Genomic DNA, 22,391 nt, shown 5'->3' with positions numbered 1-22,391 from the left:
AGGGTTTTGAGTAAATTGGGGGAAAAGATCCAAAATTCATCCTACGGTGTTAATATACTCTCAAGGAGGTAAGGAATCCCTTTATTTGGTTGAGGTTATTTGAAACTAGATAATTGATAGCTAGGTTGTGAATTGTGGTTGATTGGTGTACATGAAATCTATGTGTTATGTGAAAATTATGTGTTTAACTTGAGGAACTCTTAGATGGTTCAAGAAATTACTCTTTGAATTTTTGGTAGTTTTTGTGTACATGTTCATAGCTAATATATGCATGTATATGTTGTATTTATGTCCATATAGGCTTATACTTGTGAAAATATTAAAAATCAAGATAGTCTCTGGCAGTAACTTCCGAGATTTATTGGGAAATATTGGTAAGGTATTTTGATTCTATTTTTTTCAGATATGTAGTTCAATAAGTGTAGAACCTGCATATAAAATTTCATAATGATCGGAGTAGTATAAGTATGGTTTTCGAATTTTTTTCCAAAACTGGTCCAGAGAGAAAAATTCTGGACAGCACACTGCCAAGGGCAAAAATGGAATTTTCTGTATTTATTCGCGGATCAAAATGATCAAAACTTTTTATGGACATCAAGTACTATGAGTTGGGGTTCTACCATAAAAATTTCAAGTGAAAAAGAGTTCGGGAATTATTTTTACCGGCTCAATCTTTCGGACTGCGCCAAACTGAAATTTTCTTATAAGGAGGTGGTATTATGTACATGTAAAGAGTAAATGTATTTTGTGTATTATGCCTATGTTAAGGTTGGGAAGTACATATGTTATATGTATTGAGATGTATGTGTCAAGTATGGAACTTATGTGATAAATGTGGAGTTGAAAGTGTAGAGTAGTTACACTTGAATTACTTTTGTGAAAGGATGTTAGTGGATCATCCAAATGTTTTGCAAAGGAAAAGGAGAATTTTTGAATTGGGTTAAAAGGGGGAATCGATTTCCGAGTATTAGAATTGACTCAAGTATGTCCAAAATATTTCAAAGCAAGAAAAGGGAAAAGGTGGAAAAATGTTTTCAAACCTTAGTTCTAGTAAAAGTGGTGAAGGACCTTGTCTTGTAGCCTACGGGATAGAGAGCTTAAAGTGCCTTCCCGTATGGTGGTTATGTTATTGTATGACCAGTTCATACTGTGGGCGAAGTCTATTCGCCGAGTACTATATCACCCGGAAGGAAAAGGGTCTCCTGCGGGGGTGTGCACACTTAAGTATAGTCACTCTATTTTCGGGTAGGGGTCGTTCTTATGAACCTAGTGAGGCTAGCTAGGAATCATTCCAACGCTCCTATAAGTCCAGGGGATCAGTATTAGACTGGGCGATGACCACTGAACCCGAGTTGAACGATCCAAGTGGTCAGTCAAAAGTGGAGAAAGGATACTCTGAGGCCTCACGCTCACTTTCTATCTAGGACTAAGAGGAATTTTGAAATGTGAATGTAGTTACGCCGTAGCTACGGGAAAGAAAGATGTGACAAGTAATTAAGTACCCAAAGGTTGTGGNGATGATATAAACGAATTGGTAGCTCCTGTATCGAACAATACTAAGCCAGGTTCTGAGTTAATAAGGAATGTACCGGTCACAACGTCGCTAGCCTGAGCTTGCTTGCTGTTAACGATGTAGATCTTGCCTTGGTTAGCTGTGCTACTTTCTCCCACGGGTGCTTTCCCTTTGTTGGTGGGATTTGGAGCTGCGTTAGCCGGCCTCCCCCGGTTTCCCTGTTGAGAGTTGCCTCCTCCATTTCTTGTCTCCGCAGGCCTCTGACTGGTGTTCCCACCGAATCCTCCTCTTTGGTTGTTTTTCTGAGAGGAGTCCCGATAATTGTCCATCCTAGTTTGGCACTCGTAGTACTTGTGTAATACCCCGTATTTTCCTAACATTATTATTTTATCCTAAGGCGTTGACATTCATAAGTTATGATCTTCAGATATTTCAAAAGAATTTTTATAAGTGAGTATAGTTGTTATTAAGCTGCGATCGTACGTCCCGGTCGCGAACCGTAAAATTTTTAAGGAACGAATTTTCAGCTCGGATTTCCTAGGAAATGGATGATTATGCATATTATGACTAAGTATGAACTTCCTGCTTAGTTAAGTTGGAATTAGACGGACTACAAGGGTGAAAATTTATTTTGACCGTAACATCGCAGAATTTCGCGGTGTACCGAACCTAGCCCAATTTTGAGTTTCAGTCTGAGATAAATTTTTAGTTTCGGAATTATTCCTATTTAAATTATTTCCTACCGAAATTATATCTGTTTTGACCCTTACCAGTCCAATTGAAGATATTTTTCTTGAGTTACCATAAGATTTTGACACTTGTCACCATTTCTAGCCACATGTTATTATTTAATTAATTCTTGAAGATGATCCAAATAATGTGGCTTATCCTACAAGCTCCCTCATATAATATATAAGCTTTGTCTTTAATTTTTTTTCCATTTCCCTTCAAATTGCCGAAATCAAAGAGAGAGAGAGAAAGTGTGATCATCTTCATCTTCTTCACCATTTTTCCTCCATTAAAGCTCGCTTCCATAGCCAAGTTTCTTCACAAGTGTCAAACTATTCGGTAAAACTTCGATTTTATTCGGTAGAAAGCTTTGTTTTTCCTCCTAGAGCATGAATCTAAGCTTAAGTTCTTAATATTTGTTGTTATGGTGTTGATTTTGATCTTAGGGTTTTGAGTAAATTGGGGGAAAAGATCCAAAATTCATCCTACGGTGTTAATATACTCTCAAGGAGGTAAGGAATCCCTTTATTTGGTTGAGGTTATTTGAAACTAGATAATTGATAGCTAGGTTGTGAATTGTGGTTGATTGGTGTACATGAAATCTATGTGTTATGTGAAAATTATGTGTTTAACTTGAGGAACTCTTAGATGGTTCAAGAAATTACTCTTTGAATTTTTGGTAGTTTTTGTGTACATGTTCATAGCTAATATATGCATGTATATGTTGTATTTATGTCCATATAGGCTTATACTTGTGAAAATATTAAAAATCAAGATAGTCTCTGGCAGTAACTTCCGAGATTTATTGGGAAATATTGGTAAGGTATTTTGATTCTATTTTTTTCAGATATGTAGTTCAATAAGTGTAGAACCTGCATATAAAATTTCATAATGATCGGAGTAGTATAAGTATGGTTTTCGAATTTTTTTCCAAAACTGGTCCAGAGAGAAAAATTCTGGACAGCACACTGCCAAGGGCAAAAATGGAATTTTCTGTATTTATTCGCGGATCAAAATGATCAAAACTTTTTATGGACATCAAGTACTATGAGTTGGGGTTCTACCATAAAAATTTCAAGTGAAAAAGAGTTCGGGAATTATTTTTACCGGCTCAATCTTTCGGACTGCGCCAAACTGAAATTTTCTTATAAGGAGGTGGTATTATGTACATGTAAAGAGTAAATGTATTTTGTGTATTATGCCTATGTTAAGGTTGGGAAGTACATATGTTATATGTATTGAGATGTATGTGTCAAGTATGGAACTTATGTGATAAATGTGGAGTTGAAAGTGTAGAGTAGTTACACTTGAATTACTTTTGTGAAAGGATGTTAGTGGATCATCCAAATGTTTTGCAAAGGAAAAGGAGAATTTTTGAATTGGGTTAAAAGGGGGAATCGATTTCCGAGTATTAGAATTGACTCAAGTATGTCCAAAATATTTCAAAGCAAGAAAAGGGAAAAGGTGGAAAAATGTTTTCAAACCTTAGTTCTAGTAAAAGTGGTGAAGGACCTTGTCTTGTAGCCTACGGGATAGAGAGCTTAAAGTGCCTTCCCGTATGGTGGTTATGTTATTGTATGACCAGTTCATACTGTGGGCGAAGTCTATTCGCCGAGTACTATATCACCCGGAAGGAAAAGGGTCTCCTGCGGGGGTGTGCACACTTAAGTATAGTCACTCTATTTTCGGGTAGGGGTCGTTCTTATGAACCTAGTGAGGCTAGCTAGGAATCATTCCAACGCTCCTATAAGTCCAGGGGATCAGTATTAGACTGGGCGATGACCACTGAACCCGAGTTGAACGATCCAAGTGGTCAGTCAAAAGTGGAGAAAGGATACTCTGAGGCCTCACGCTCACTTTCTATCTAGGACTAAGAGGAATTTTGAAATGTGAATGTAGTTACGCCGTAGCTACGGGAAAGAAAGATGTGACAAGTAATTAAGTACCCAAAGGTTGTGGGTGATCTCACTCTTTGAAGAGTGAAAAGTGATGAGAATTTCATTATGAGGGAAAGGTTTTTCTACTAAGGTGATTACAAGTAAGATGTGTGATTTATGTTTTCTACTACTTACTAGTATGCTTAATTGTTTAACAATATATTATTGGGTATGTAAATGATTACCAAATGACCTTGTCAAGAGGGAAAATGATATGAGACGTTATTGAATTTTGCTCATAATGTATGCAAGTTGCTATTTATAACTGTTGCAGATAGAATCTTTGCCGATGAGTAAGGTATAGGGTTTCCTATGTAACAATTTTTACAAAACCTTTATTTAGTTTTGAATAACCCATGGATATCCTTACTTAGCCGTCGTGCTAACTACACTTCAATGTGTTTTCTGTTAACAGATGTTATATAGGGTGGGTTCCTGTAGCCCGATGAACTCTGAATAGGATGGAAGTTGAGGTTGGGGTCTACTCTTTGATGTAGACAGGGATTGTTGTTAATGTTGTAAGTTTAGCCTGTGCACTTAGAGTGGAGTTTGTCAAAGAGGTGATAGAATTCACTCTAGGTGTGGCGGTAGCACTCAGTTTTCTGCCTATAAGATGTAAGCTTCCGCAGCATATGAATACTGATTTGTAATAAATGTAAGAGTTGAAAATTGGGGTGTTACAACTTGTGCCCCAAGAACCCGCACTTAAAGCACCTGATCTTCTCCCCTTGGCAATTCTCTCCAAGGTGATCTCGTCCACACCTCCGGCAAGCTGAACTTCTCCTCTGATTCACTCCTCCCTTCCTTTCCCCTTGCATCGGATTAAATCTTCCCTGGTTGGTTTTCTTGTTGTCCGGCTTGAACTTCCCCTGTCTATCATCCCCCTTCCTCTTATTCTTGCAGTAGACCTCCTGTTGATCCAGATACACTTGGTAGTGGTCGGATGCTCTGTCATATGCCTCCTTGAGAGTAGTGCACATAAACGGTGCAATCGCCCCTCTCACGGCCCAATCTAGTCCACGTACGAACCTCCTCGCCTTGCTGGCTTCGTCAGGCACAATGTTCTGAGCAAACCTCACTAGCTCCACGTACTGATCATAATAGGCCTGCACAGTCGCTCCCTTTTGTTTCAATCGCAAGAATTCCTCACACTTGATTCCCTTAATCCTTTCTGTATAGAATTGTCCTCTCAATTCTTCCTTGAATTCCTCCCAGCCAAAGTCTGGGTCTTGCAGCAAGTCGGGCCCAGCTGTTGACCACCAGTTGTCTGCTGCTTTTGTCAGATAGTACACGGCAGAGGATATTCGCTGATCTGCAGGACAGTTGACTGCGTCGAGCAGCTTGTCAAACGTCCTAATCCATTCTTCCAAGATCACCGGGTCTTCTTCACCCGCATAATATGGTGGCTGCCTGCTTGCTATGTCCTTTGCAAAATCAACTCGCGGCTGTCTGTTATTTTGATTCTGGACTTGTTGAGCCATCATAAATCCAGCTATTTGCTCCATTGCGAGAGCCGTACGGTCCATTGCTGATATCTCGTCGCCCTGACCGACAGGTATATTTCGTCTAGGCGGCATCTTCACCAAACGACAGTTTCAAGTTAGTTCTTGAAGCATAAAAGCTCTTAAGGAGTTAGCTAGCTACGCAGTTAGTATAGCAGCTACCCAAGTACTATCCAGTAATTCCTAACATTCACTTCGCCATTCTCATCAACCAAGTATCTCAACTATGGCATAACAGTTAGGAACGCACTATACTATCATGCTTACTCACAACAATCATAAGCAATGATTAACACACATAAAGATACGCAAATACTGATCAAAGCATTCTAGAATCGGGAGATTTCGCGAAATACAGATGATGAGGTGCCCCTTTTTGATGCTGCCTGGTCTCCAGCTCCGCTCCAGAACTCACACTTAGGCTCAGTCTTAGCAAACTTAGCCTGACTCGAACTTAGACTTTGAAAATCGAATTCTCCGAACTTCAATCCTAGACCTACAACTAGACCATACAACCTAGGCTTCGACCTAATTCTTGAAGGTTTAACCTAGGCTCTGATACCACTTTGTAACACCCCGGACCTACCTTCCCGTACATCCGAGGCATTACCGCCACACCTAGAGAGAGAGTTTTATCATTCCGCGATAAACCTCACTCTAGGTGCACAGGCTAAAGGGAACTCTTCTAACCACAACCATCACCCAACAGATACTTAAGCACTTTTATACATATCAACTGGTAAAGCTTCATTAAGCAAAATATATATTCTTGCAACGATACATACATAAGATTGCCCCTCGGGCCAAAATACAAACGAGGTTCAACCTAGACGCAACTGGTCATGCCTAGCCATCACTAAGGCTACAAAAAATATATGTACACCAAAAAAATTTCCCAAAAACTCCCAAGGATCCGACGTCTAGTCGAGCATACGGTACACGGGGCCGGTGAACTCTCCCCAGACCAGGTGCCACTCCCCCTCATACTAGGTAATGTGGTCCAAAAACCGAGAAGTGGTTATGACCATCGACCACTCCTCCCAAACATCCCGAGGGCTAGGGTCCCAAGGGTAGGCGTACTGCACAATGAACTCCAGGGGATCACTACCATCTAACGGCTCTATGGGGTAAAAGCCATAAGCAGCATGGACCTCGTCCATAACCGGGCAAGAGACAAAAGGGGCCGACGGAGCCATAGGAGTATCTGGATTGGTGGGAGCCTCGGGAGCATAACCAGGTGCGTATGGGTCTTCACCCTCCATCATCTGTATGTAATCGTCATAATCCATGCCCTGACAAACATACTCCGGTGAACTTTCGGAGTTCACCGGGCTGCAGGAACTGACGCTAGACTTCATCTGATAGGAACACAGTGAAGTGTAGTTAGCACGACGGCTAAGTAAGGATATTCATGGGTAATTTAAAACTAAATAAAGGTTTTGTAAAAGTTGTTACATAGAAAACACTATACCTAACTCATCGGCAAAGATTCTACCTGCAACAGTTATAAATAGCAACTTGCATACATTATGAGCACAATTCAATAATGTCTCATATCATTTTCCCTCTTGACAAGGTCAATTGGTAATCATTTACATACCCAATAATATATTGTTAAACAATTTAAGCATACTAGTAAGTAGTAGAAAACATAGATCACACATCTTGCTTGTAACCACTTTAGTAGAAAAACCTTTCCCTCATAATGAAATTCTCATCACTTTTCAAAGAGAGAGATCACCCACAACCTTTGGGTACTTAAATACTTGTCACATCTTTCTTTCCCGTAGCTACTGCGTAACTACATTCATATTTCAAAATTCCACTTAGTCCTAGATAGAAAGTGTGAGGCCTTTGGAGTCCTTTCTCCACTTTTGACCACTTGGATCATTGAACTCGGGTTCAGTGGTCATCGCCCGGTCTAATACTGATCCCCTGGACTTATAGGAGCGTTGGAATGATTCCTAGCTGGCCTCACTAGGTTCATAAGAACGACACCCACCCGAACATACAGTGACTATACTTAAGTGTGCACACCCCCGTAGGAGTACCTTTTCCTTCCGGGTGATATAGTACTCGGCGAATAGACTTCGCCCACAGTATGATTGATCATACACATAATTACCATGTGGAATAGGCACTTTAAGCTCATCTTTATTCCGTGGTTAACAAGATCCTTCACCACTTTTACTAGAACTAAGGTTTGAAAACGTTTTTCTACTCTTTCCCTTTTCTTGCATTGAAAATATTTTGGACATACTTGGGTCAATTCCAATACTCGGAAGTTAATTATCCTTTTAACCTAATTCAAAAATTCTCCTTTTCTTTTACAAAACATTTGGATGATCCACTAACATCCTTTCACAAAAGTAATTCAAGTGTAACTAGCACACACTTTCAACACCACATTTTTCACATAGGTATCATACTTGACACATTTACATCTCAATACATATAACATATACACTTCCCAACCTTAACATGGGCACAACACTCCTAGTACATATATTCTTTATATGCACATAATACTACCTTTCATTCTAATAATACATACATACCTTTTAGGTATGTATTTATATAAACATATACACCCATACGGCTTACATATATGTAACACGTATATATATACACATATACTACACTACACATGCATACATACTATATATATGTACATAATACTTATAAATATATATATATTTTACACTACACGTACATACATAATTTATATATGTACATAATACTTATAAATATATATATACACTACACGTACATACATACTATACATATTATAATATACATAGTATGCTTAACCTAATTGTTTAGGCACATTAACAACCACCTCATACCAACACAACATTTTGTACATATGCCTTATGAAAAATACAATTACATATATATATACATACATTATGTGCACAAAAATTCCACATAGAACCCATCATATTTCAACCAAACTATCAATTATCTAGTTTCAAACAACCCCAACCAATTAAAGGGATTCCTTACCTCAACCGGGTTTCTAATTTTGTAGAAGATCCTTGTAGATGATTTTCCCCAATTCACCTTAAAACCCTAGAATTCCATCAACCACATAACACATGATTTTAAGAAATCTTAACTTAGATTCATGTTCTAGGATGAAAAATAAAGCTATCTACCGAATAAAATTGGAGTTTTACCGAATATTTTGGAGACTTGTGTGGAGATCTTGGCTATGGAGTGTTGGAGCTTGAAGAAGAAGATGAAAATTTCACTCTCTCCTCTCCTTGAATATTTCAGCCAACACAAGGGAAAAAGGGGAAAAAATGCTTAAATATTTACCCACTTGGTTGACTAGTCTCCTCCCAACACATGGTACCTCTTTGTGGTTTGATCTTAAAAATATCTTAGCTTGGACTGATTGGGATTAAATCAGATGAGCTCTCGGTAGAAACTAATTTAATTCAAATAATTTTCGAACCCAAAAATTTATTCCAGTCTAAAACTCAAAATTGGGCTAGGTTCGGTACACCGCGAAATTTCGCGATGTACGATCACAAATAAATTTTTTTGCTGCTATGGGCTAATCTAATTAAATAGGAAATTCCAGAATAATAGTATGGTGTCTAAAAATCCATTTCCTAAGACAAACGGGTCCGAATACTAGTTCCTAAAATTTTTACGGTTCGTGACCGGGACGTACGATCGCAACTTATTACTAACTGTCCTTACTTATAATAATTCTTTTGAGGCATCGGGAGACCATCTCATGAATGTTATAGCCTAAGGAAATATTTTTCGAACCTTAATTTTACTGAAATCGGTGAGGGGTTACAGTATGCTTCCATAGGTTTTTATTATTTATATCTATAATTGATTTTTGAAGCAAAAGCAATGCAGTTAAGTTTTTGGTAAAGTATTTTATTTACTCAATTTTATTTTAGGGGCAGGCAGTCCCTTACTTAGCAAACTTTTGCTAACCCCTTTTCTTTTATGTGTTGTTGTTGTCTATTTGAGTAACAGGAAATGTCTGATGAGGTTGCTATGAGCGCGGTAGATCAAGTTCTTGATGGCTATCAAGACTTAATATGGCTAAGCTAGTGGCTGAGCGAAACCCACCCACTTTCTTAGGGCAGGAGGACCCTTTGATCCTCGAAGAATGGATGCGGGTGTTCGACAAGATGTTCGATGCTCTCGACTGCCCGGCCGAGCGACGTGTAGATATAGTCGTTTTCTATCTGCAGCAGCGAGCTGATATTTGGTGGGATGCAGTTGGACCGAACCTGCGTCAATCACCAGCCTTCGGTTGGGAAGCCTTTAAGGAGGCTCTAAGGGAGATGTTTTACCCTAAGCACGTCAGGACAGCCAAGTACGATGAGTTCCTTCACTTGCGTAAGGGAAATAGGACAGTTCAGGAATACTACACCGAGTTCATCGACCTAGCAAGATTTGCACCTACCCTGGCCCCTGATGAGCGTGGCAAGGCAAACAAGTTCTGCAACACCCCAATTTTCAACTCTTACATTTATTACAAAATCCGTAATAAAACGCTGCGGAAGCTTACATCATATCAACAGAAAACCGGGTGCTACCGCCACACCTAGAGTGAATTCTATCACCTCTTTGACAAACTCCACTCTAAGTGCACAGGCTAAACTTACAACATTAATAACAATCCCTGTCTACATCAAAGAGTAGACCTCAACCTGTACTTCCCTTCTATTCCGAGCTCATCGGCTACAGGGGCCCACACTAATCTGCAACTGATAAGAAACACATTGAAGTGCAGTTAGCGCGACGGCTAAGTAAGGAAATCCGATGTCACTCAAAAGTAGACAAAGGTTTGAAAACATAATCATTTGGAAAATAGTATATCGTTCAGTGAATCAAAATCCACTCGTCTCGTAAGACAAAATCATTTCTTTCTCAAAGACGTTACAGAGTAACTCTTTACTCATTTTTAAAACTTCCTTAGTTTCATATAGTAAGAGTGAGGCCTACAACCTCGGGCCATGGCACTCCAACCCTCCCGTAGGTTCCTCCCTTATCCCAACCCCGGGCCGTGGCACTCAAGCCTTCCCGTGGGCACCTCTCCTTATTCCAACATGACGACATAACGGCGAATAGACTTCGCTCTAACAATATAACGACCACTGGGCAAGGGCACTTAAAGCCACCCGTGGGTCAATCAAGGTCCTCCTCAACTTACTTTAGAAACTACGGTTTTGAAAACATGATTCTTCCTTCAATTTTTCTTACTCAAATCATTTCTTTTGGACATATTTCACCAATGAGTCCAATATTTGAAATCGGCTACCTCTTTAGCCCCTGAAGGATTTTCAAACATCATTTTCTCAAACAATAAGGTTTTGACAACCTTTATATCAAAATAGCATACGTTTTTCAACGTAAGTTTTCATAAACATTTTTGGATACACTTCATATGTCCATCTCACACTTAAAATCAACCAACATCCTTAACTATCGTCCTCAACAACTTCCACTATGATCAACACCATTAGATCATAACTTGAGGATATCGTACATCCAAACATATATAAATTCTAATAGGGAAGGTCATTGCCTAACCATAACCCAAAAACATCCAACAACTACTTTCTCAAGATTCACCACATACAACCTTTATCTCAACATTTCCATATGACAATTTCCTCAATACACATCATAATAATATCTTTATCTAACTTTATCACCATTAACTCACTAACTACCTCACAATTATCATTAACACATCCATAATCATACTAAGCATAATTCAGACAATTCAGCTTGGCGCAGTCCGAAAGATTGAGCCGGTAAAAATAGTTCCCGAACTCTTTTTCACTTGAAATTTTTATGGTAGAATCCCAACTTATAGTACTTGATGTCCATAAAAAGTTTTGGTCATTTTGGTCCGCGAATAAACACAGAAAATTCCATCTTTGCCCTTGGCAGTGTGCTGTCCGGAATTTTTCTCTCTCTGGACCAGTTTTGGAGAAAAATTCCGAAAACCATACTTATACTACTCCGATCATTATGAAATTTTATATGCGGGTTCTACACTTATAGAACTACATGTCTAAAAAAAAATTGGATTAAAATACCTTACCAATTTTTCCCAATAAATCTCGGAAGTTACTGCCAGAATCTACCCTGATTTCCTTTCACTGTTCTCACAAGTATAAGCTCATATGAACATAAATATAACATATACATGCATATCCAAGCTATGAACATGTATAAAAATATTTCCAAAGCTCAAAAAACACCATATTTCCAACAAAGAATCAATTATCCAAATTCAAGTGACTAATTCCAACTTAAGGGAATTCCTTACCTCAAAGGTTTATTAACACCTTAGGAAGAAATTGTTGGATCTTTCCCCAACTTTCACCTTAAAACCCGAATAAATTGGAAGTTTAGAAGGATTTGGCTATGGAACTTTGGAAGAAAAAATGGTGGAAGATGATCACACCTCTCTCTCTCTCTCTTTTTGGCATTTGGGGAAGAAAAGGGAAAAAAAATTCCTTTTATATTTAATCCCAACTTATGGGATAAGCTTTAAGAAAAAAAATAATAAAATAATAAAATATCTCCACAACATATCAGTTGTGGTCCAAACAGATAAAGTTTCGGTGGAAAATAATCCAGAAAGAATAATTTTCGAAACCACAAATTTATTCCAGTCAAAAGCTCCAAAATGGGCTAGGTTCGGTACACTGCGGAAATTTCGCGGTGTACGATCAGAAATAAATTTCGACCCTTATAGCTCATCCAATTTCAACTTAACTAAGCAGGAAGTTCATACTTAGTCATAACATGCCTAATCATCAATTTCTAAGGAAATCCGAGCTGAAAATTCGTCCTCGAAAATTTTACGGTTCGTGACCGGCACGAACGATCGCAGCTTAATGACAACTATACCTCCGTATAAAAATTCCCTTGACATATCGGGAGATCATCTTATGAATGTCATAGCCTAAAGATATATTTTCCGACCCTTAGACTTATCGGAAAGACGAGGGGTTACAAGTTCATCAGAGGACTCAACTTTGATACTCAGAAAGGGCTCAGCATGTTCAGATGTCAGACTCTGGACGAGGCTTATAGCAGGGCTGCCAGCCATTGCCAGGTTCAGCAGCGGTAGTGGGAAGTCAATGGAAGGGGCAAGAAAAGAAGCGAGGAAGATCATTCGCAGGGTGAGAAAAGGCCCAAATATTCTAATCCAAATCAGAACCGGAACTATCAAGGAAAGGGTGGGACAAGGAATTATAATGGCCACCAGAATCAGAGGAATCCCAAGGTGGAAAGGCATTACAACTGTAAGAGGTGCAACAAAGATCATCCGGGTGTTGACTGTCAAGAAAATGTAGTCAAGTGCTTCAATTGCAACAAGATGGGACACCGAGCATTCGAGTGTTACGCCAAGAAGGATAGGAATGTTTCCGGACAAAATCAGAACAGGAATGGAGGTGGTAATGGAAAGAACCCTGGCGAAGGAAGTCAATACAATAATCAGAATGGCAACAGAAACGGCGGAAACAACATGGCTCAGAATAATAATGGAGGAAATGGTGGGCAAGGACGCATCTACGTCATGAACAAGGTCCAGGCGGAGGCTAGTGACGTGGTCACAGGAACCTTTTTCGTACACTCTGTGCTTGCCTTGGTTTTATTTGATTCTGGAGCTACAAACTCTTTTGTATCAACTGCTTTCATAAAGAAATTAAGATTGGCACCAACCTCAGAAATAAAAATAGCTATCAAGACCCCTACAAGTAGTGTAGTGGCTTGTAAGTACGTTCATAAAGACGTACCCATCGACATCAATGGAGTGAACTTTCCAGGGAACTTGATCGAGTTCGAGTTGAAAGACCTCGATGTAGTACTAGGAATGGATTGGTTGTGTGTTCACAAAGCCAAGATCATTTGTGATAAGCAACAAGTGACCTTGAGGAGTGCTGAGGGTGAGCGTGTGACCTATCGAGGATTCACCGTCAAGCCAGGAATCAAGTTGGTATCCATGATGAAAGTGAAGAAGTATGTGCTGAACGACCATGAAGCTTATCTGTGTATGGTTAGAGACCTCGACTCAATGGAGGAAGCACTGGAACAAATAGCAGTAGTGAGAGACTTTCTTGACGTCTTTCCAGAAGAGATACCAGGTATGCCGCCAGAAAGAGAGGTGGAATTTGCCATTGATTTAGTACCAGGAACTGCACCAATCTCAAAAACACCTTACAGGATGGCACCGAAGGAAATGTAGGAGTTGAAAGAGCAGTTGCAAGAATTGCTAGATAAAGGTTACATTCGGCCAAGTGTTTCACCGTGGGGCGCTCCAATGCTATTCGTTAAGAAGAAAGATGGTGGTTTAAGACTCTGCATTGACTACCGGGAGCTTAATCATGTGACTGTGAAGAATAGGTACCCGTTACCTAGGATTGATGACCTTTTTGATCAATTAAAGGGAGCTGGGACGTTCTCGAAGATCGATTTAAGGTCTGGCTATCACCAATTGAAAGTGGCTGAGAAGGATATACCCAAGACTGCTTTCAGAATGAGATATGGACATTACGAGTTCACGGTGATGCCGTTTGGGCTGACTAATGCACCCGCGGTATTCATGGACCTCATGAACCGTGTCTTCTGCCAATATCTAGATCAGTTCAGGGTTGTCTTTATCGATGACATCCTAATCTACTCAACGACCCCCGAAGAACATGAAGAACATCTAAGAGTGGTTTTGCAAACCTTGAGGGAGAATAAGTTCTATGCCAAGCTGTCCAAGTGTGAATTCTGGCAAGATAAGATCGCTTTCCTTGGGCATGTAATCACTAAGGAAGGAGTGGTCGTCGACCCTTCAAAGATCCAAGCAATGATGGATTGGCGAGCACCAACCTCAATGACCGAGGTTAGGAGCTTTTTGGGATTAGCCGGCTACTATAGAAGATTTGTGAAGAACTTTTCTAAGATTGCAAGACCGATGCAAACCTGATGAAGAAAATGACCAAGTTTGTGTGGGATGCAAGTTGTGAAGAAGTTTTCCCGGAACTGGAGAAAAGACTGACAACTGCCCCGGTATTGACTCTGCCGTTTGGCACGGAAGGGTTCGTGATCTATAGTGATGCTTCAAAGAAAGGATTGGGTTGTGTTCTGATGCAGAATGGGAAGGTAGTTTGCCTACGCATCAAGGCAGTTTAGGACCCATGAAGTGAATTACCCCACTCACGATTTTGAGTTGGCTGCTGTAGTCTTCGCATTGAAGATTTGGCGCCATTATCTATACGGCGTGCAGTGTAAGATATTCACCGATCATAAGAGCTTGAAATATATTATCACCCAGAAAGAATTGAATATGAGACAACGGAGGTGGTTGGAGCTAATCAAAGATTACGACCTGGTCATTCAATACCATGAGGGGAAAGCAAATGTGGTTGCGGACGCGCTAAGTAGAAAATCAGAGCACTCTATGAATGTAACATGGATACTTGAAGAATGCAGTTTTACGTAGGGGTGATTCGTCAAAAGATATTTGTGTTAAAACGGAAAGTCAGTGACTCCCCGAGTGTCGGTCTCGAAGGAGGGACGTGGAGGTGTGTCAAATGTTCGGGAGTTTACTTGATTGAGTCATGCGAGGGTGTAACACCCCCATTTTTTTTTTTCAAATCCTACTATCTATAGCAATTCTAAAGATAGCAACCTCCAAAATTAGAATTCCCAAAGGTAGAGTTTGACTTTATTTAATAAATACTCAAGGTCCAACTTATAATAATAGATAAATAAAAAAAATAAAACTTCATCCTCTTAAACCTGAGGGTGATACCGCCACATCTAAAATTCTACTTCTAGATGTAAGGCTAAAATAAATAAAATCGTTTCATAAGTCCAACATTCATCGATTACAACTCGATCTTTATTCTTGAAATCAATCTACCACTTTTGATCAAACTTATAGCCACGCTCTCTCCAACATCCATAATCAATTACCTGAACCAAATATTATTTTTCCAAAACATACAAAAACAACACACAAAGTTAGCAAGATTTTGCTAAGTAATGTTTACCCACCACGTAAAATAATACCGATTAAAAATCAATTTTTTCACTAATAAATAATTTCAAGAAAGATATTTAACCACACGGTTCTTTAAAATTTTCATAGTGGAAACACTTTACTTTATAAGCTCAAATCCATACTTCGTATATTTTAAGAAATAAAAAAAAATATTTTCTCAATTATAAAAATAAGGAGGATAACCATACCAATAAATGGGAGGGTACTTAAACCATTAAGCCCCAGTGAAACAGTTTTTACAATACTGTTCACTCACAATAATCCCAACAATAACACATAATGGGCAGGAACTCACCATTTAAAGTTCCTAATGAGACAGCTTTTACGTCACTGTCCACTCTTAAACCAACAGGACATTACGTCCTAGTGAGACAAGATATGTTTCACTGCTCACTTCTCAATCACAAACTTTGGGTTCACTCCCAAATAATAAATTCCACATTATTCCTCCATAATATGCTTTCTTTTAATAATAATAATAATAATTAAGCGTAATCAAAATAAATTTTAACATGCTTAATTATTTCGACAAAAAAAAATAGATTCTCAAAACACTCATTCCTTCGTACTTCTACGAAACGACTTAATTTATTCCAATTTTTAAAAACAAACCTTTTAGATACCAAAAACCACATTATGAGCAATTTACCAATTCCTTTATAAAATTATTACACTCATAATTGTAATTACTTAAAGAAACATACATTTACTCAATACAGTAATATATATATCCTATTTACATAAGAATTATTTCTGTACATATAAACTTAGACAATACATAAATTTATTCATATAAATACAATACATATTTACGTAAGAATTGAATCATTTATTTATATACACACATTTATATAGATTAGATACATAGATTTGTATATAATACTAATTAACGTAAGAATTATTTATTTATGTATATACATTTATATAGATTATAAGATACAGAGATTTTTATATATAATATATAAGATTACAGATATATATTATCAAAGAAATTCGTACATATGCATACAGTTTTTAAAATGCTAAAACTTTTGTTTTATATATATATATATATATATATATATATATATATATATATATATATATAAAGTCGTACAGATATGTATACACTAAAAAAAAATTTCAAATATATATACATATATATATTTTTCCAAACAGGTTCGTATATATGTATCTACTTAAATATATCATTAAAACATAATATACACTTTCAATAAAAATCATATATTTCACATAATAATTTTTTTTTGAAAATACATTTATATGATAATATCCAGAATATTTATATATTACACACATATACATATAATTCATAAATACACGGAATATTAAAAATCACAAGAAATATATAATAATTGTTTTTTTTTCCAATCCACAATTAAAATTTTCCACAACAATACATATAATGAAAATTTCTAACCAACACATAATTATTATCATAAGAAAAATTCACACATACATTCCGCGTAGCGGGAAAATAAAGATTTTAGTGGCATAAACACTTACCTGATTTTCCCTTTAGAAATCCTCAAGAAATTTTCAAGCCTATTCTTGCTCTCCTAAGTTTTCATCTCCTATTTTCCGAACAACATACACATACACAAAATTTTCACAATCAATAAAAACAAATTTCACATACAAAAGAAATTATTCAATTAAAGAGACTACTAATGATAATAGGCTTACTTGAACACTTGATTCTCTAATCTTTGATGAAGAAGGTTTGTTTATTTTTTTATAGAAAATATAGTGATAGATTTTCAACCAAATGATGAAGGCAGAATGGTGGGGAATTCTCGGCCAACACCAGGAGGAAGAAAAATAACTAGCATTGGCCAAATATTGAATAAATGGAAGATTTCCCCATGATTAAAATTGATTGATAAAATTACACCTAATAGGAAATTTAAACCAAAATTAAGCTGATTGAAAGAGGATTTTTGGTGATTTGTCTAGTAAGGTTTGACCACAAACAAGAATGAACCTAGACTCAATTTTAATTTAAATTCATGCTATGATATAACTAAATATATATATAATATCATCCATATGTACATAAAACATAGTTACGTAAATATGTAACAATAGGTTTTCAAAAATAATAATAATAATAATAATAATAATAATAATACCGTGTACTATAATGTACCATTAACATATAATAAGATACATAGCATAACTATGTATATACAATACATTATATATAAAATACTAGCTATATATATATTATACGTTTATGTACATATACTATATATACAGAATACTACTACTATTATATAATATATCCTTAACAAATTAGTAAAAAAAATAAATGCTACACATATACCACTATATCATAAAATAAAAATTGTGCATAAAAAAATAATAAATTCTTACTATAAATAACTACCCAAATTTTTGAGGTATCACAGAGGGATTCGAGTGTGGTGAATGGTGAATCGTGAGTGAGAAGAGTTCATAAGGTTTGGTTTGAGTGCAAGAAAGTGGTAAAGTAAAAGGGTTTTCAAATATGTAAAAGGGGGTAGGGATTGAATAGTGTTCATCTATGTTGCATTGTGGTGTGTCTAAGGTAATGGATAAACAATGTAAGGATGTTGGCTATTCAAGAGTGTGTGTTCTTAGTCCTTTTCCATCTTTGTGTACTAAGGCTTCTTTAACTTAGGAGTGCCTTCAAGCATCCAAAGCTCTAAGAGGAATTTTATCAAACACTTGAGCTACACACTATCCTACTATTCTTAAGAAGTCCATAGGAACTATGATTGTGTCAAAGCTTCAAATCCTAACTCTAATCAAAGACATGAAAGAGTCAAGAGCTCAATCTCTCATCTAGATTGGCCAAATCCAAACAAGATCTCATCAAAACAACAATCAATAGACAATAATAGATAATCCAACAATCTAAGCATTTAGATCCAAAATATAGATATAAGATCATCACACTAGCAACATATCTTCACACAATCCAAATCCCTAGATTAAACTAGCCACACATGATATGAAATTCAAGACAAAAACTAATTTAATCCAAGAACAAAATAACAAAATATATAATAGAAATGTAATAGAGATCACCTAGAATGAAGTAATCCTTCAGTCGAAGCTTGTTGTCTTCTACAATAGAAATCTACCTAAAATTAATCTAAAGAAATGAAAAGAAAAAGGGAATAGTAGAAATCTCTCTAAATTTCTGGGAACCTCCTCTGAACATCTATCAAAGGGGTTTAAATAGTCTCCGAAAAGCAACCCTAGCAACATTTCCGCGCAATGCAGTCTCCACGCCAACTCACACGAGTGTGAGTGTGCGTGGGAGGCTACTGGATTATTTCCACGCATGCTCACACGCGTGTGGCCATCCTCTTGGGTCCTCCGGGGCTCCGATCTTTCCTGGTTCATTCTTTAAGCTCAAATTTTGCTCCTATTGGCTCCCGAGACTCCTGTTTCACCTCCTTTAGGCTAAAAGTAGCTTTCGTGCGTTGGTTAGTGAATTTAAAGCATTTATGAGCATAATTCATCATGTAAGGATGCTATAAACGTGACAAAACACCCTAATATGCACTTGATTTAAGGGTATCTCGGAGGCTTATCAATACTTCCCGAAGAGTTGTGTGAATATTTCAGAAGACTCAATCTCGAAATCAAGACCGAAGGTGAAGTTGAGGCAAAAATTAACCTTTACAACATGAGTATTATGCCATCAATCTTTGAAGAGATTAAACGGAATTAGTCTAGTGACAACGAGCTAGAAAACGTTAAGGCCGGGATGGTCGACAACAGGAATGGATCTTTTGAGCTATGTCAAGACGGGAGTATTCGATTTGATGGGCGATGGTGTATCCCTGCAGCCTGTCTAGAAATAAAAAGAAGAATTATGGAAGAAGGACACAATACTCCCTACTCAGTGCACCTTGGGAGTGACAAGATATATAAGGATTTGAAGAAGCATTTTTGGTGGCCTAGAATGAAAAATGAGGTAGCTGAATTTGTGGCCCGTTGTTTGAACTGTCAGAAAGTTAAAGCTGAAAGAAGCAAGCCTAAAGGATTAGTACAACCGTTGGAAATTCCACAGTGGAAATGGGATTCAATCTCTANTCGTTGGAGGTTTGCCTATGACAAAAGCAGGGAAGAATAAAATTTGGGTTGTCGTGGATAGACTTACCAAGACTGCCCGATTCATAGCGATGAATGAGACTTGGAGCATGGAGCAGTTGGCCACGGCTTATGTCAAGAAAATAGTTAAGTACCATGGAGTACCCAAGGATATCGTCTCCGATAGAGATTCAAGGTTCTTGTCACAATTTTGGAAAGCCTTGCAGAAGGCGATGGGTACGAAGTTAAAGTTAAGCACAACATTTCATCCGACCATAGACGGACAAACCGAAAGGACTATTCAAACCTTATAAGACATGTTGAGGGCTTGTGCAATGGATTTAAAACGGTCATGGGACGAATACCTCTATCTTATTGAATTCTCTTACAACAACAGTTATCACGCTAGCATCCAAATGGCTCCTTATGAAGCCTTGTATAGTCAAAAGTGTAGAAGCCCGCTATGCTGGGGAGATATGGTCGATACAATGGTGTTAGGACCCCAGTACCTGCAAGAAACAATTGAAAAGGTCAAACTAATCCAAGCAAGAATGAAGGCTGCTCAAGACCGTCAAAAGTCGTATGCAGACTTAGGGCGAAAACCATCAGAATTCCAAGTGGGCGAAAAAGTGCTTTTAAGAGTATCGCCTACAAGAGGAGTCATGCGGTTTGGGAAAAAGGGTAAGCTAATTCCAAGATTCATTGGACCATATGAGATATTGGATAAAGTTGGACAGGTGGCTTACCGGTTAGCCTTGCCTATAGAGTTAGACAAGGTAAGGAATTGTTGTTTTAGTTAGAAATCTTAAAAGAAAGAAGGATTTAGCCTAACTTGTGCACTGACAGGTACATGATGTCTTCCACATCTCTCAGTTAAAGAAGTATGTTCACGATGCCTCACACGTGATCAGCCCGGAGGTAAAAGAAATCTTTGTTTGAATCTTGAATATATAATATGATGAAAATAGGATGTTAAGAAATCCATTTGATTATACGGTGGTGGTGATGGACGAAACACTCTCGTATGAGGAGACTCCAATAAAGATATTGGATTTCAAAACCCGTGACACCCGAATGAAATCCATAAGGCTTGTAAAGGTGCTATGGTCCAACCACTCAGTTGAGGAAGCTACATGGGAAGTAGAAGATGAGATGAGGAGTCGGCATCCGACCTTATTTGAATCAGGTAATCGTCAAGTTACGGGGACGTAACTTCTCTTTTAAGGGGGGCAGGTTTTAACACCTCACACCGTTTTTGTTGTGTTGAGATAGCATGTTAGATTTTAGCATCTTTAGATTCTTAAGGTAAGATCGCTTCGAGGACGAAGCTTTCTTTTAAGTAAGGTAGATTGTAATACCTGAGATTTTTTCTACTCCCAATTTCGTTCATTTGAATCCTACTTCTTCCTCAATGTTCATTTGGTCTCTAAACCATATTCATTAAACTCTATTCCTATATTCATATTCATTTGAGCTATGAGTCATATTCATTTGGATCAATAAATTCTTATACTATATAGTATTTTTAATAATTGTATTATTATGATTATATTTTGAATTATTATATTTTGAAATATGTGAAGTACTAATTATATTTTAAAAAAGTGTATATATTGTAGTATGAACATATATTACGTAAACTTATATATATATTGTAGTATATATAAGTACTACGTAAAGTATAGTATGCATATGTTTGAATACATAATATTAGTATATATTATTTTTGACCATATATACACTATTATGTGTACTCATGTATGCGTGTGTGTCTACTATATGCTATATTTATATCTGTGTTAGTAATATTAGAAATCAAAGAAACTATTTTACAAAGGAATAACGTTCAAATTAGCCATTGAAGGTAACCTCAAATTGCAATTAGGCCATTGAACGAAAAAAAAAGTGCAATTAGGCCACTCAACACTCCAAATGCATGCAATTTTACCTGATAGCAGGTTACCTTCCATTTCATCAGGTTGACTGTTTACATGGACGGAAAATTGGCATTTTAAAATATTTTTTTAATACTAAACTTTAAAAATAAAAATAAAATAAATAAAAATTTAAAAATTGAATTAAAAAACAAACAAACAAACAAGCAGGCATTGTATTTTTAATTTTTTAATTAATTTTTTATTAAAAAAACAAGGAAGCAGGCATTTAATTTTTTATTTTTTATTTTTAATATTATTATTATTAAAAAATATTTTAAAATGCCAATTCATCATCTACATAAGCAGATAACCTGATGAAAACATATTTTATTTATTTTATTTTTATTTTTAAAGTTTAGTATTAAAAAAATATTTTAAAATGCTAACTTACCAATTACCATCTATATAAGCACGCAACCTGATGAAATGGAAGGTAACCTGCTATCAATTGAAATTGCATGCATTTTGAGTGTTGAGTGGCCTAATTGTACTTTTTTTCGTTCAGTGGCCTAATTGCACTTTGAGATTACGTTCAATGGCTAATTTGAACCTTATTCCTTTTACAAATAATATATATCATTTGATTGGAGGTTACAAGAGTTATTTAGGAAGTCCAAATCAAATGAAATGATT

The 22,391-nt window shown here is 37.0% G+C and overlaps 1 protein-coding gene across 1 annotated transcript; it reads left to right on the top strand.

The window, feature by feature from the left end:
* Positions 1 to 13,056: 13,056 nt before the first annotated feature.
* Positions 13,057 to 13,926, top strand: LOC116028471. The gene has a single exon (XM_031270230.1). The coding sequence runs from the start codon at positions 13,057 to 13,059 to the stop codon at positions 13,924 to 13,926; it is 870 nt and encodes a 289-aa protein (XP_031126090.1).
* The last annotated feature ends 8,465 nt before the right edge of the window (positions 13,927 to 22,391 follow it).

Source organism: Ipomoea triloba, chromosome 1 (assembly GCF_003576645.1).
Source record: "Ipomoea triloba cultivar NCNSP0323 chromosome 1, ASM357664v1".
Classification (NCBI taxonomy): Eukaryota; Viridiplantae; Streptophyta; class Magnoliopsida; order Solanales; family Convolvulaceae; genus Ipomoea; species Ipomoea triloba.
Note: the sequence above shows the minus strand (reverse complement) of the source record. Positions and strands in the feature narration are given on the sequence as shown.